The 14,513-nt window shown below is 35.7% G+C and overlaps 1 protein-coding gene across 1 annotated transcript; it reads right to left on the bottom strand.

The window, feature by feature from the left end:
• Positions 1 to 7,715: 7,715 nt before the first annotated feature.
• On the bottom strand, positions 7,716 to 14,122 carry necap1 (NECAP endocytosis associated 1). Its single transcript, XM_073822077.1, has 8 exons — positions 13,909 to 14,122; positions 12,426 to 12,526; positions 12,220 to 12,324; positions 12,011 to 12,092; positions 10,669 to 10,774; positions 10,373 to 10,511; positions 8,572 to 8,665; positions 7,716 to 8,421 (listed from the first exon to the last, which is right to left on the bottom strand). Exons 1-8 carry the CDS (start codon positions 14,001 to 14,003, stop codon positions 8,361 to 8,363), a joined length of 783 nt encoding a protein of 260 aa, XP_073678178.1. The 5' UTR covers positions 14,004 to 14,122; the 3' UTR covers positions 7,716 to 8,360.
• Between the last annotated feature and the right edge of the window lie 391 nt (positions 14,123 to 14,513).

Consider the following 14,513-nt stretch of genomic DNA (forward strand, 5'->3'; position numbering starts at 1 on the left):
ATCACATACACATCCATGGGCAAACACACGCGGTCTTCACCGATCTTTATCCTTAAGTGTCTCACACTTCTGCATTCAAACCTGTCTCTCCATTCAACAACACTGTACACACATACACACACACAAAGTGTGAAGTTACATGTAACGGATAGGTCTTTGGCTTGTATTTAGACTCCTTCAACTGATCCATGAAAACATAACATTGTAAATTATAGAGTAAATATGACAACCGTATTTGCAAAATACATTGAATTAAAATAATTTTGTATTACGTCTGGACTATAAAATAAGAATAAATAACATATAATATACAAATGAAGACCACCTGACTTTCCAAAACGTAAAAAAAGCATAATGAAAACATAGCTTATAATGAAAAAATAGCAAATATTTTTACAAGAAACTAAATTAATACAATCTAGGCTGCTAAATTAAGATATCAAAAAGTACTAGTGTCAGATTTTGCCCTTTCAGTCTGAAGTTATTTAGGCACCTTGTTAAGAGATTAACAGCTGAAATAGCTCATTACATTAAGGGAGAAGATCCACGAAGATCATTTGACAAGCCTGCTAACTATTCCAGCCACTGTATGTATGACCTTTCATTTGATATACTATATTAAAACACATTTATGTGCAATTATGCAAGTGTTAAAGTATGCTGTCATCTTGCATATGTTAATTTGTAAGTAAATGTGCATGAGAGAAATTTCTGTCTATAAATTTGATTAATTTATAGCACTGAAAAGTCCGAAATACCAGCTTTTTGTTTGTAAAGTTTCTTTAGTTCAGAAAATGAAATGTTTTAATTGGATATGAAATTTCTATTCATTTGAATTACATAGTTTTAACAAACTACAAAATTTAATATGATGCCTATTGTCATACATACAGTTAAGGTCAAAAGTTTACATAGACCTTGCAGAATCTGCAAAAATGTTAAGTATTTTACCAAAGTAAGAGGGATCATACAAAATGCATGTTATTTTTTATTTAGTACTGCCCTGAATAAGATATTTTTACATAAAAGACATTTACATATGTGACCCTGGACCACAAAACCAGTCTTAAGTCGCTGGGGTATATTTATAGCAATAGCCAAAAATACATTGTATGGGTCAAAATGATTGATTTTTCTTTTATGTCAAAAATCATTAGGAAATTAAGTAAAGATCATGTTCCATTAAGATTTTTTGTAAAATTTCTTCTGTAAACCTATCCAAAAGTAATTTTTGATTAGTAATATGCATTGTTAAGCACTTAATTTGGAGAACTTTAAAGGTGATTTTCTCAGTATTTTGATTTTTTTGCACCCTTAGATTTCAGATTTTCAAATAGATGTATCTCGGCCAAATATTGTCCTATCCTAACAAACCATACATCAATAGAAAGCTTATTTATTGAGCTTCCATGTGATGTATATATCTCAGTTTTGTCAAATTTAACCTTATGACTGGTTTTGTGGTCCAGGGTCACATATAGTCCACAAGAGAAAATAACCCTGTTCAAAAGTTTACATACACTTGATTCCTAATACTGTGTTGTTACCTAAATGATCCACAGCTGTTTTTTTTGTTTGTTTAGTGATAGTTGTTCATGAGTACCTTGTTTTTCCTGAACAGTTAAACTATCCGCTGTTCTTCATAAAAATCATTCAGGTTCCACAAATTTGGTTTTTCAGCATTTTTGTGTATTTGAACCCTTTCCAACAATGACTGTATGAGTTTGAGATCCATCTTTTAACACTGAGGACAACTAAGAGACTTATATGGAACTACTACAGAAGGTTTAAACGCTCGCTGATGCTCCAGAAAGAAAAAATATGCATTAAGAGCCAGGGGTGTAAACTTTTGAACAGAATGAAGATGTGTAAATTTTTCTTATTTTGCCTAATGTAAAAACAATTTCACTTAGTACTGCCCTTCAGAAGCTACAGAAGAAACTTACGTTTCCCAGAAGACAAAATCAGTTAAACTTACCCTGATCTTCAAAATAAAAAAGTTTGAAGAATGATATTTACGTAACATTTCTAATAAAATTAATATGTAACCGGGTTTACACATTTAACTAAATAACTCAATTTAATTATATGTAACCTAATCTTATACATTAACTAAATATTACATGTCTACAGCTTGCCATATTTAAATCATGTTCATACTTGTTAATTAAATTTAATATCACTTTTAATATTAATATTAATACTTAATAATCAACTATGGCATGATAATTTGTCAGTGCCCTATTAGAAATTATCTGAAATGTAATTATTATTAATGATTTAGTTTTTTTTTTTTTTTTTAATTAAACACCACATTTCCATACATGATTACTTTCCTACTATACAGCATGTGAAATGTGATCAGGGATGAATTCAGAATAGCATACTTCTCTCACTGCCATAAAAAATACTGCATGGAAAACAGTATACTCTTCTGAATTTTAGTCAAGATCTCATGATAGCACATGTTTGATCAGGCACTGAGGAATGGAGATCGGCACCAGTCACCAGCAAACCTAACAGCCATTTACAGCCAGATTGTCTCCAGTGTCTCCGATTGGCTACTTTATGATTGCACCTTTAATTCCTAACCACATTGTATTCACATTAGCAGGATAAATGTGTTTGAAAGAGAGAAAGATCAAGTCCACAATCTGTCAGTGAGACATGTTGACAGGGTGGTGCCGAATAACTCGCGTGTTGACGCGTCACTGACACATTCAGATTTCTGAACGAGGACCGATTCAAACTTGCATCAACGAGTGAACAGCTGATCCCCAAATATGCTCCCGGTTTATTAGCCAAGAACATTTCCTTGCAACGTTCCGAAACAAATCGTAACACTGTATCCTAACTTGCCACTACCACAATGAGGGGGACAGGACATTGCGTTCATTGCTTGGTTTCCATTTCTGCACTACAGCACTAAGGCTCTGACCATTTTGAAATCCCACTGATTCAAAATCTCACTTCACATACAGTAATTAAACATTAAAACAAACAGCTTTCCTAATAATGAAGACTCTACCATCATTACTCATTCTCATGTTGTTCCAAAGTGAAGTAAAATGATGAATAATGTACAGGCCACTCTTTTCCACACAATGAAAGTGTAATTATACAATGTATTTCAAATGTTCTAAAGCTATGATAGTTTTATATGAAAAACAGACCAAATTGTTAGTCATTATTCATGACTTGGTTCTTGATTTGGTCAGTTACCCAGAAGCGCGGCCATACGCCATATGCTGATACTCAGATGTAAACAACAGCATGGATTGCACAGTTAATGTACTACTAAATACGTTGTTCTGCTAAGTTATGCTGTCTAAACCATGGGGGAAAATATGTGTGGAAGCTGCTAAATCATATAGAGAAGAACTTAGTAAACGGTAAAGGCCGCAATATTTTGACAAACTAAAGTTAATAGTTGGTAAAGACACATACGAGCAGTATTAATTAAGATATTAGCCTAATATTTCACCTACCTGACTGGAAATGATAAGAACAAACATGAATGTTATCAAGATTCTTGCCCTGGAAATCCTGGTGTAATTTGGCCAACCACAAATGCCTTTTGTTCCTCAGACAGTTTTTTGCACTCTTCTCCTTGATTTGTCTATAGTACTCCAAATGTTTTTCCTGGTCCGACCGATTAGTACAGCCTAAAACAAGACAATAATTGACTATTTTCAGCAGCAATAATCAGCAAAATATGCATGTTTATGTTCAGTGCCGCCTAAGTGGGCGATTGATGCCACATCATGAAAACACTCCATTACATTAAATGATAATCCATACACTCAGTCATTTTGAAAAGAAATTGAGTACAACCATTTTAATCTGGTGAAAGTGTATATACAACAGCTGGAAAATGATGTACCTATTAAAAGTCTCAGGTCTTGGTTTCACTCATAAATTGTATATTATCTATGAAAATCAACAACTGAAGCAGGATCCAATTGCACGGTTAAAAAAATCTCCAAACCCATTAAAAGCTGTCCAGTTCAAAGTTTAAAACTAATCCATTTAATTATGTTAACAAGGTAAATCCATAACCCAGTGAAAAGAGTCAAAGGTACAGGCAAACATTTGTAAGAATGAACGACTAAGCCAAACAAAGTGATGCTTTGAACAAACTTGCTTACAAAGATTAAAGGAACTAAAGGGGATTAAGTCACCACAGACAAGTAGCAGGTGTGCATGTTTTATCAAAATACTCAGCACTATAGTGTAACAGAGACGTTTGGTGGCCAAACTGAGAAGTACATGCTGTTAGAGTAACAGTATTCTTGCGCAATCAATCAAAGCAGCTGAGCTTGGAAAAGTCTGCAAAAAGGAAGTGTGCAAGATGTTATCTAACTAGATATAGACTAATGAACGGAAACAGATGTGAGACCCAGCTGCATGGCCTAAGGTTGTCTGCTGTAAAAATCAATCTTAAGCTGGTAGCAGTATTTAGCTGGTTTCTAGCTGGTCTAACCTGGCTATTAGAGGACCAGCCACGATCCCTAAAGCACCTTGAACTGTGAGCTTATGTTTTTGTCTAATATCGTCCATCTTATACCAGCTACCATCCACCACATTTACCAGCCTAAACTTGCTTTTCCAGCAAAAAATTGATAAACACAAAAATCACTTGAGACTTACAAACCATCTGTTTGTGGTGGTGATTTTATTTACTTAACTTAAACCAAATCTAGTAGCTTTCACGAATTAAGTGGTATTCCCTAAGTAATTAAAAAGCCATTCTCCGTTATGAATTAAGTTTTTTGACTATATTAGGATATTAGCAAATTAAAGGTTAACTCAAAAGTTCACTTACCTCGACTATGTCGTTCCATATAAAACAATTTAAAGGTGAACATAGGAAATGCGTTTACTTGTGCCATACAATTGTGATTTGATATTAAATGCGAGATACTAAATCCCTTCACAAACTCCCGCTAGCGAATTAGTCAAATATGTTAAAGGAGATGCTAATAAATGCAAATTACTGTGTATTTGAGGGGGGCCACAAAGACGTTTACGGCTAGAACAATCGTCTATATCATGGTAAACACGTTTAACACGTCTAACTAAAATAAAATTAGTCTTTAGTTATTGTTACAATTGTAAGACCATAATACAATAAACAGAGTACTTTTCAGAATATTACTGTAGTAACAATAACTGGTCCCTGCTGAAAAAAAACAACTAAAACCAGCCTAGGCTGGTTGTCTGATCTTAGCTGGTTTATGCTGGAAATAGCTGGTTTTAGCTGGTTTTAGCTGGTGGTCTCCCAGCCTGACCACGCTGGGAACATGGCCAAAACCCCTCTAAAACTAGCCTACTGACCAGCTAAAACCAGGCTGGTTAACCAGCTAAAACTGTTTTTTTCAATTCTCAAACTTTAGCACGAAAACATTATTCATAACGTCTAGTAAACGTTAACATTTACTAGTTTCAGATGGTTCAGAAAACATTAAAAAGTAACTTTCCTATATTGATAAAACGCTCCCTCAATGTTTTTTCTAACATTCACATAACCAAGCAAACACATTTTTAAATATTTAATACAAAAATAACGCTATCATATTTTAAGTGAAACGTTCCCTGCTGAAAATAAAAAAACAGCTAAAACCAGCCTAGGCTGATTGGCTAGTTTTAGCTGGTCAACCAGGCTGCTTTTAGCTGGTAATAGCTGGTCAGCAGGCTGGTTTTAGAGGAGTTTTGGCCACTTTTCCATCCTGGGAGACCACCAGCTAAAACCAGCCTGACCAGCCAGGCTGAGACAGTCCTCGCTGCAGCCTGTAGCGCGATGACGTAGCTGGATCAGGTCCAATACGTACTGGATGATGTAACGCGCATGCGCGGTGGTTTGTTTGGCTGATATTTCAATATAAACAGTCACATGAGTGAAAACAGCTTGATCTGACAGCTATGATCAGTTTGTATATTGAATCTAATGTTTAATGTTGTTTTTCCCCATATATACATGCCCTGCTGATACTGGGTTCTGATTCAATTTGCTGATCAATGTAGAAAAATGAGTATAGCCATTAAAGAAGGAACTCTTACCAGTCAAAATATCATTAAGCACACTCTTTTTTATGACATCTGACAAGATTATTAGTGCTGTCATTATTTTTCCATTTCCTTTGAATGTGTACTGGTATTTCAAGTATTTTACATACCTTATTGTATTGTAACTTTAGGATTAAAATGACTGTTAAGAATTCCCAGGAGGTCACATGACAGTCAGCCATGGGTGGAGCTAAGTCTCCTCAGGTGCACTAATTAGTATTTAGCTGCTGTTGTTTGAAGTGTGTGCAACATGCTGCTGAAGCTAACATTGCCTTTCCTTCTCCACAAAGAGAGCTTCTTTTAGAGTTGATGTGTTCCTGACTTTAACCATACAACTCTGTGTCATGCCACCCTGGCTTGAATCTTATGCCTCTAATGTTGAATAAAATGCATGGACTGAGTACTGGATTCATCTGTGTTTTAATGGACACACCATCCTGGTAGCACATTCCTCAACCAACCCTAAACCCTTTGCAAATTTACAATGACATATTTTTAAAATTACACATACAATTTTTGCTTCCACTCAACAATAAATATGACCTGATTAAAATGGCTTCATTTTAATGTTGTATGTACACTCACTGAAAATAATACTTGACAAAGATATTATGCTTTTAATCCATTAAATTTAAATTAAAAAGCTTTAAAGTTATGCAATTTAAATTAAAACTTTAAAATGTTAACATTTTGCATGTGTAGAGAGCATCACATCACAACTTAAGCATCACATTTGTGTAAATTAATATTCATCACTATTAGTACACAGGTTAGAATATCATCACAATACAATATTGTACCTCTAAACCAGCGCATTCTTCAGAGTTCGCTACTGCGCATGTGATTAAGACGTCGGCAAAACAAACCACCGCGCACGCGCCTAACAACATTCATTATCAAAAAGTTCAAATTAACGAATATTTTATCATTAACCTACTATTACTACTTGCAAAATTTCATATTCACCGCTGCAAATTCACTCAACAAAATCCTTTATTTATTATTTTTAAAAAAGAGGTTCAACAGTATCCAAACTATTATCCAATCTTAAACTGTCAATTTGTTTAATCTTTTTAATTTATATTGTTAAAGGTTTTGTTTTCTATTTATTTTATTTTTTTAATTGTATTATATACATGTATAATGCTGACATTTTTGTACTTTTGTGCTTTGTACCTTGGCAAAAAAAAAAAAAACGTCCAGTGCATATTGGACCTGTTCCATCTACGTCATCGCGCTGCAGCCTGCAGCAAGGACCTCTTGGCCAGGCTGGGAGACCAGCTAAAACCAGCTACTTCCAGCCTAAACCAGCTAAGACCAGCCAAGGCTGGTTTTAGCTGGGGTTTTTTTTTTTCAGAAGGGGCATTTTGACGATAACCTTTTTGTAAGGTTAACAAAGCAGCGAACATACCTGGTGTATTTGGAGTCAAACGGGTTTGATATCAATTAGATCAAAAGATAACTCATACATTTGATATTTCAAATCCTAATGTAAATAACTTTGGTCCTCCATAACAGTAATATGACAGCATTTGATTTACCGCACTTAAATTATTTTTCAAAGACTGTAAGAGCAAATGCTAATATTTTTGAGAATCATATTCCATAGAGATTATTTTATTTAAAACAATCAATGAAGCAACAAGTGATTTAGTTCTTCTGTATATTTTATTTTTGTTTAACACGTAAATGACTATCTGTAAGTCAAGTAAATGACAATATGGATATGTAATGAATATCTAGACAATCCCTTTATTTGAGGGACATAATTTTTCTACATGGTGGCCTTCAATATTTTTGTATATTTATACTGTACAGATTTGATATATTCTTATGATATACAAGGTGTTCAGCTCTTAACATATCCAGGCCTCTCCACTTTCAATCAAAATCTTTGCCTTTTTTTAAACACTCAAACACACGTATGTTCACTCCTCCAAAGACAAACACATACAGGTCATGACAACATAATGGACACAACTAACACCTTATGGATAAATGTAAAGATACCGAAACAATCTTCAAAACAGTACCATAAAGTTTTACATATAACACCCCTGGGATGTTCCTCTCTCTTTTATACAATCTTTTTCATAATTTCGTTTGGTTGATTTGTTTCATATGAGTAACAGAATTCCTAATAGCCTATTTCTCGCCTCTGTGCTCTGCTAAGATTAGCAGCTTTACATACAGCTTGTTTCTAATTTTCCATACAAGTATGCAGTATCTTTTAATTGCAGTAGTTTTGATGGAGGAATGGGAACAATAATGGAACAAAGGAGGATAAAACTTATTCAGAACTGGACCCAGTTCCCAGAAGAGGGTTCTTGGCGTGGTGCTGGAGGAGGAACAGAGCTAAAAGGAAAAAAGACATTAAAAAATACATGATTCTAATACCATCTTTTACACAACTATACAAGACCAGTTTTATGAAAATATTAAGTGATCAGTTATAGTACAAGAACATATTCAATGGTCAAGAATCAAGGTCACAAATCATGTTACCTTGCAGAGCTAGAGAAGTCACCCCATAGTTCAGAGCTGGGGTTGGACTGAACCACTGTGTTAGAGTTACTGCTGTCCAGTTCTAATAAACATCCTAAAAGTAGAAAAAGAATGTGAGGTCAAGACATATAGTAATGCATATAGTATAATAATATGCAAGTAGGCTGACATATTAAAGGATTAGTTCAACCAAATATTTTAATTGGCTAAATATGTCACCCTCAGGACATCCAAGATGAGCTCATTACTTTATTAAAAACAGATTTGGAGAAAATTTAGCAATTAAAAGTCCATCCCCTGTTGTCCTCACACATCAAAAGCTGCACATTTTTCTCTTAATGACTGCTTTATCATTAGAGAAAGCAACATTAAGGATAGACAAGTCACATTTTATTTTACAGAAGTTAAAAACTTTTTCTTTTCACTTAATCAGATGTTAACTGATGGACTACAGTTCACTGGTGGCACTCATTCACTGCAGAGGGTTCTCCATATCTGTTCAGATGAAGAAACAAACTAATCTACAAACCTTAAAAACAAAGGTGCTTCAAAAGGTTCTTCACAGCGATGCCATAGAAGAACCATTTTTGGTTCCACAAAGAACCATTCAGTCAAAGGTTCTTTAAAGAACCATCTCTTTCTTACCTTTTTATAATCTGAAGAACCTTCTTTTGCCACAAAGAACCTTTTGTGAAACAGAAAGGTTCTTCAGATGTTTATAGACAAAAAAGGTTCTTCTATGGCATCATGAAGCACCTTTATTTATAAGAGTGTACATTTACAGAATTCATATATTTCATTTATATACTAATCCATGGCAAAGAACAGATGATGCTTTATTTAGTTTACATTTAAAGGGGTCATGACATATGAAATCTTTGTACCACTAAACATCCTGCAAGTTTCAAATGTCCTCCTCATTATAAACAAAGCATTTATTTAATCAAGCTCCAAAAATGGCTTGTTTGGATCTGAGGTCACCCGGGTGCAGTCATTTGCATAGACACCGCCTCCAGAGCAACACATTGACGATTAGTCATCTTCTCACCATAGGCTGACACGTTAAATGCGAGTGTTGCGTCACCTCAAAAGCAAACAGAAATTACAATCACTGCCGCTATCTTGTCCACACTGGATACAGATGCGTGTTCGCTTTCTGACACAGTCCCCGTGCTTGAGTCTGTCGTCAGGACAAATGGAGTGCAAGAACGTTCGCTTTGACGTGTTTGGTTGAAAAAGCTTGTTCGCATCTTTGTACAGATATCAGAAGGATCCCACCGTAAGGAACAAGTGAATAGTTTATTTTTAATGCCATCCCGCATCGTGTCAGAGGATTGTTCGGACTTCGAAAGCATGTTGTTTTGTAATCGAGGCATAGAGAGTTCACAAAAAAAAAACATTTGTTGAAAGATAAAGCGGTACTAGATCTGACTGCAGCTGCATCACAAACTGTAAGTAAATTATTTTTCTGGTCTTTGTCTGAAAATGACCGCTTTTTTTTTTGTGTTTTTTTAATCATGTTGTCAAAACACTCATTCAATACTGAGAGAGTGTTGATACTGTTTTTTTTCTTTCACATTGACATTAGCCAATCATAACAGTGGCCGATTACTGAGAAGCCTTAATGGACACACCCTATAAAAAAGGGTTAAAAATAATCATTTTTTCACATATTTATTTGTTTTTTTGTGCAAACTTTATTATTATTCTAAGCAAACCTCCAGGAACACATTAAAATAATTTAAAAAAAAAACAATGTCATGAACCTTTTTAAGCAGTAATGAGGTCAAATGACCTGTACCTGTCTGTGCTCCTCCTGATGGCTGTACTGTGTTGTGATTAGATGAAGGAGGAGGGGCTATCTTTCCTCCTGGAGGTGGAGGGAGGAGTCCCAAGCCTCCTGAGCTCTGAGGGCGGGGCTTGTCCCTCTTTTTACCTTGCTAAATACAAAGAAACATTTCACTAATCTAACACAAACTCCTGTTTACTTTTGATATGAGGGCATGTAATTATGCAAGACTGTAAGGCCATAATTTTTTTTAGACTATAAGGCCATAATGGTTTTTTTAGCTGTTTTGCACTTTAGTTTTGTTTTACCCCAATATTCAGTGTAATGGTCTGCCCCTCTTTGAAGCCTAGATCCAGTTTGGGACCTGAGTCTGCAGCCTGAGAACTTTTGATTTCAATCTCCTGTTTCACCCACCTTACAGAAAGAGAGAAGGAAAGATTAAGGAAAAAAATAATCAAAAGCAATACACGTTTATTACTAGCACTGAAGGTTCCACGAAGAACCTTTAACATGTATTTAAACTTTCCATTCCACAAATGGTAAATAAAGGAAAATTGCCATACGAGTGGGCGCAGCCATTTGTACATTTTATGGGTCCGGCTTCCTGTCTCATCTGTGTCCAGTTATTTTTAGCTATACAAAACAGCTAGTTTTGATGCTTGATATTGCATATTGGTGAGTCTTACTATGTTATTTTAATGTAGCATCTTAATTATGAGCACACTGGTTTTAATGCAAACAAGTTTAACGTTATTTCCCTATAGTGGCTAACGTACAGGTAGTCTCATCCATAGGCTTACTTTCACATTAAAGAAAAAGGTGGATAGTGGAAATGTTCTTGAGATTTTTTAAATGTTCTTCACACACACACAAAAAAATGGTTATTTACAGTGCCTTGCGAAATTATTCATACCCCTTCATTTTTTTCACATTTTGTTATGTTGCTGCCTTATGTTAAACTACTTTAAATTACTTTTTTTCCCACATCAATGTACACTCCATAATGGCAAAGCAAAAAATAGGTTTTTAACATTTGTGCAAATTTATTAAAAATAAAAAAACTGAAAAGATCCCGTTGCATAAGTATTCATACCCTTTTCTGGGACACTCGTAATTTAGCTAGGAGCATTCATATTGCTTCTAGATGTTACTACACTTCGAGTGGAGTTAAACTGTGGCAAATTAATTTGAATGAGTATGATTTAGAAAGGCACAAACCTCTCAGAAAAGGTCTAACAGCTGAAAATGCAAAATCAGAGCAAAAACCAAGTCCTGAGGTCAAGATAACTGCCTGTAGAGCTCAGTGACAGACTTGCGTTAAGGTAATGATCTAGGGAAGAGTTCAGAAAAATATCTGCTGCATTGAAGGTTCACAGAAGCATTATCCATAATAAAGACGATTGGAACAACTAGGACTCTAGAAAATGTCCATCCAATAATCCAATATCCAATATGAATAATTTCGCAAGGCACTGTAAGAACTGTTCACTTCAGAGGACGAAAAATGGTTCTTCTATGGCATCATTGCAAAAACACCCATTTGGAACATTTTTTAAAGAGTGTGCGTACTAACATGGCTTATTATGCCCCAAACAAACACAAAAGCATTTCCAGTCATTAACATCCACATGAATTTTGATGGAAACTCACTTGAAATGATCCTGCAGGGCGACATTGAAGTCAAAAGCATCACCTCTGTCTCCAAACCCGACGCCAATGAATGCACTCCGACCTAAAATACAGGCAGCAAGGATAATGCATGTCTAAACTGTAACATAGAAGTGAAATATAACTTATTTGCAAGACATTCCATTATGACTGTATGTAAAATAAGGTGAGTATAAAGATAATACACTAACCATTGTCATCCTGTATCCGGAGAACAAAATAGCGACTGGAATCGCTGACTGTCTCCAATGCAATGCCAGGGTATTCATTTATCGGTGCTTGAGCAAACAGCTCACCTGAGGAAAATTAAGAAAAGGACAAATAGGAGCTTTTGCTGCACAGATGTCTCTGCACAAAGAGTCATCCAATCAAACATTCAGGTCATTTTTTTTCTAACCTGAGACTTTGTCCTCCAATTTGATAAAAGCCACATTCCCCTTTGCGGTTATGCGCATACGGCCTGTCCAGTCAGGAGTGTCTAGCTTCCAGTCAGCCGCCCTGCCATTATCACAGCAGAAATGTCACTTTAGATCTATGAAAATATCCACCCTATAGAGTGTTTTCAAGATGCATCATCAATCGGCCATATTGGCGGCACTGAACGTAAACAATGCCATTGAATGAAACTTACATATTTTGCTGATTACCACTGCTGAAAATGGTCAAATTATTATCATGTTTTTGGCTGCACTAATCAGTCAGACCAGGAAAAACATTTGAAGTACTATAGGAACAAAAGGAGTTTGTGGTTGGCCAAACTGAACCAGGATTTCCAGGGCAAGAATCTTGATAACATTTATGTTTGTACTTATCATTTCTGGTCAGGTATGTGAAATATTAGGCTAATATCTTAAGAAATACTTCTTGTACGTATCTGTACCATCTATTAACTTTAGTTTGTTAAAATCTTACACCCTTTCCTGCTTACGAAGCTCTTCTCTATATGATTTAGCAGCTTCCACGCATTTTTTCCATGGTTTAGACAGCAGATATTAGCAGAAAAAAGTATTCAGTATTACATTAACCATCCAATCCATGCTGTTATTTACATCCAAGTACAGCAAATATGGCCGTGCATCCGGGTAACTGACCAAAGCATGCCGCAGCCGCAAACCCTCTATATAATATTCAATCTACCGGTTTTCTAAATGCATGTTATTAATTATATTGTGAAAAATTCATCCAGGCTTTTTATTATTATTATTCAGAATTTCTACTTTTTAATTAAAATGTCAAAACTGGAAAGGGGTTAAATGGCTTCTGTTCCCACAGTTAGAAGACAATGGGAACAGAAGACATTTAACCTCTTTCCACAGTTTATGGCAAACCCAGCAGTATGATTTCAATTTTCATAACTATTATTACAAGCCTTCAAGCTCCTCATGAAGGAATACAACTGGGATTTCGCCTCTAAAATGTGTGCCAGTGAAGTATCACATTCTCTGTGGGCAAGAGCTTTTAGGACTAATATGCTCTACATAAACTGGACCACATATACGACCCTAAAACACAACTCACATCAACACATGAACACAATGACATATTATGTATAACCATATAATACAATACAATTTTTATATTTTATTTAGACCACTTCCTACTAAGGTTCAGTCGTGAGCTCGTAGTCAAACACAGCAATCATCTGAATCATCTGTTTTTCCTTCTAGCAGCAGACCTGTATGGTAAACCACTGACAAAGCACTGTCTCTGCGGCATAACAATGCGCATCATAATACTAAATTACGATAAATGCATTATTCATTATCAAATGTTCATAATAACAGTGTGGTGCTGATACAGTCAAGACAAAATGGTATGCCAGCATTATTTACAGAACAGACAGCAGCTATAGGCTCAGGCCCGCACATCCTTTAATTCACCTGTATCCGCGATTCGACGCCCGCGGCGGGATGCGGTAAACATTGACATCTGGTTTCACGCACAGAATCGACTCGTATTCCCCCTCGGACGCCATCTTGAACTGATTTCAGTGGATGTGAGCAATATTTCTGTCTTCATCCAATTTGTTATTGCGGGCCAGCCGCTTCTACAGGCACTGGAGCGTCAGTGACGTCAGCGATGCTTCAGGAACGAGCTTGAGAATCACGCGTCAAGCGTCATCAGATCTGAGGATGTATGGATCGACTCGTTTTTGTGGAAACAGTGATCAGTGCATTAGCAACCATGATGTTGCGATTAGCGGATTTGTCATCGCCTGTTCGCGTCCCTTTGGTATTCAATAGACCAATTGGCAGATTTGACCAACACTTCAAATTCATAATTCATAAATTGTTTGTTTGTTTCCCCTATTATTTATTGTCTAAAGGCTTTCATACAAAAAAACAAAATCCTGCGGGTTTGTTTACCCATACGGGTTTCAATGTAAACCACAAAACCACGCCCACTCATAAATATTCACTAACCAGCGGATTAGTGCGTTTACACCAGAGCCATAGAGAAAGAGAGTTGCGACACGCTTTGATCT

The sequence above is a fragment of the Garra rufa genome, chromosome 17 (genome assembly GCF_049309525.1).
Source record: "Garra rufa chromosome 17, GarRuf1.0, whole genome shotgun sequence".
NCBI classification, from domain to species: domain Eukaryota; kingdom Metazoa; phylum Chordata; class Actinopteri; order Cypriniformes; family Cyprinidae; genus Garra; species Garra rufa.

Bases quoted from the DNA above. Each gene is read 5' to 3' on its own strand.
- necap1 (XM_073822077.1), bottom strand. From the start codon at position 14,003: ATGGCGTCCGAGGGGGAATACGAGTCGATTCTGTGCGTGAAACCAGAT. The intron at 12,093-12,219 runs GTTAGTGTATTA...CCTGTATTTTAG, and splicing joins CCGGATACAGGATGACAATG to GTCGGAGTGCATTCATTGGC. The intron at 8,422-8,571 runs GTAACATGATTT...TTTTCCTTTTAG, and splicing joins GACTTCTCTAGCTCTGCAAG to CTCTGTTCCTCCTCCAGCAC.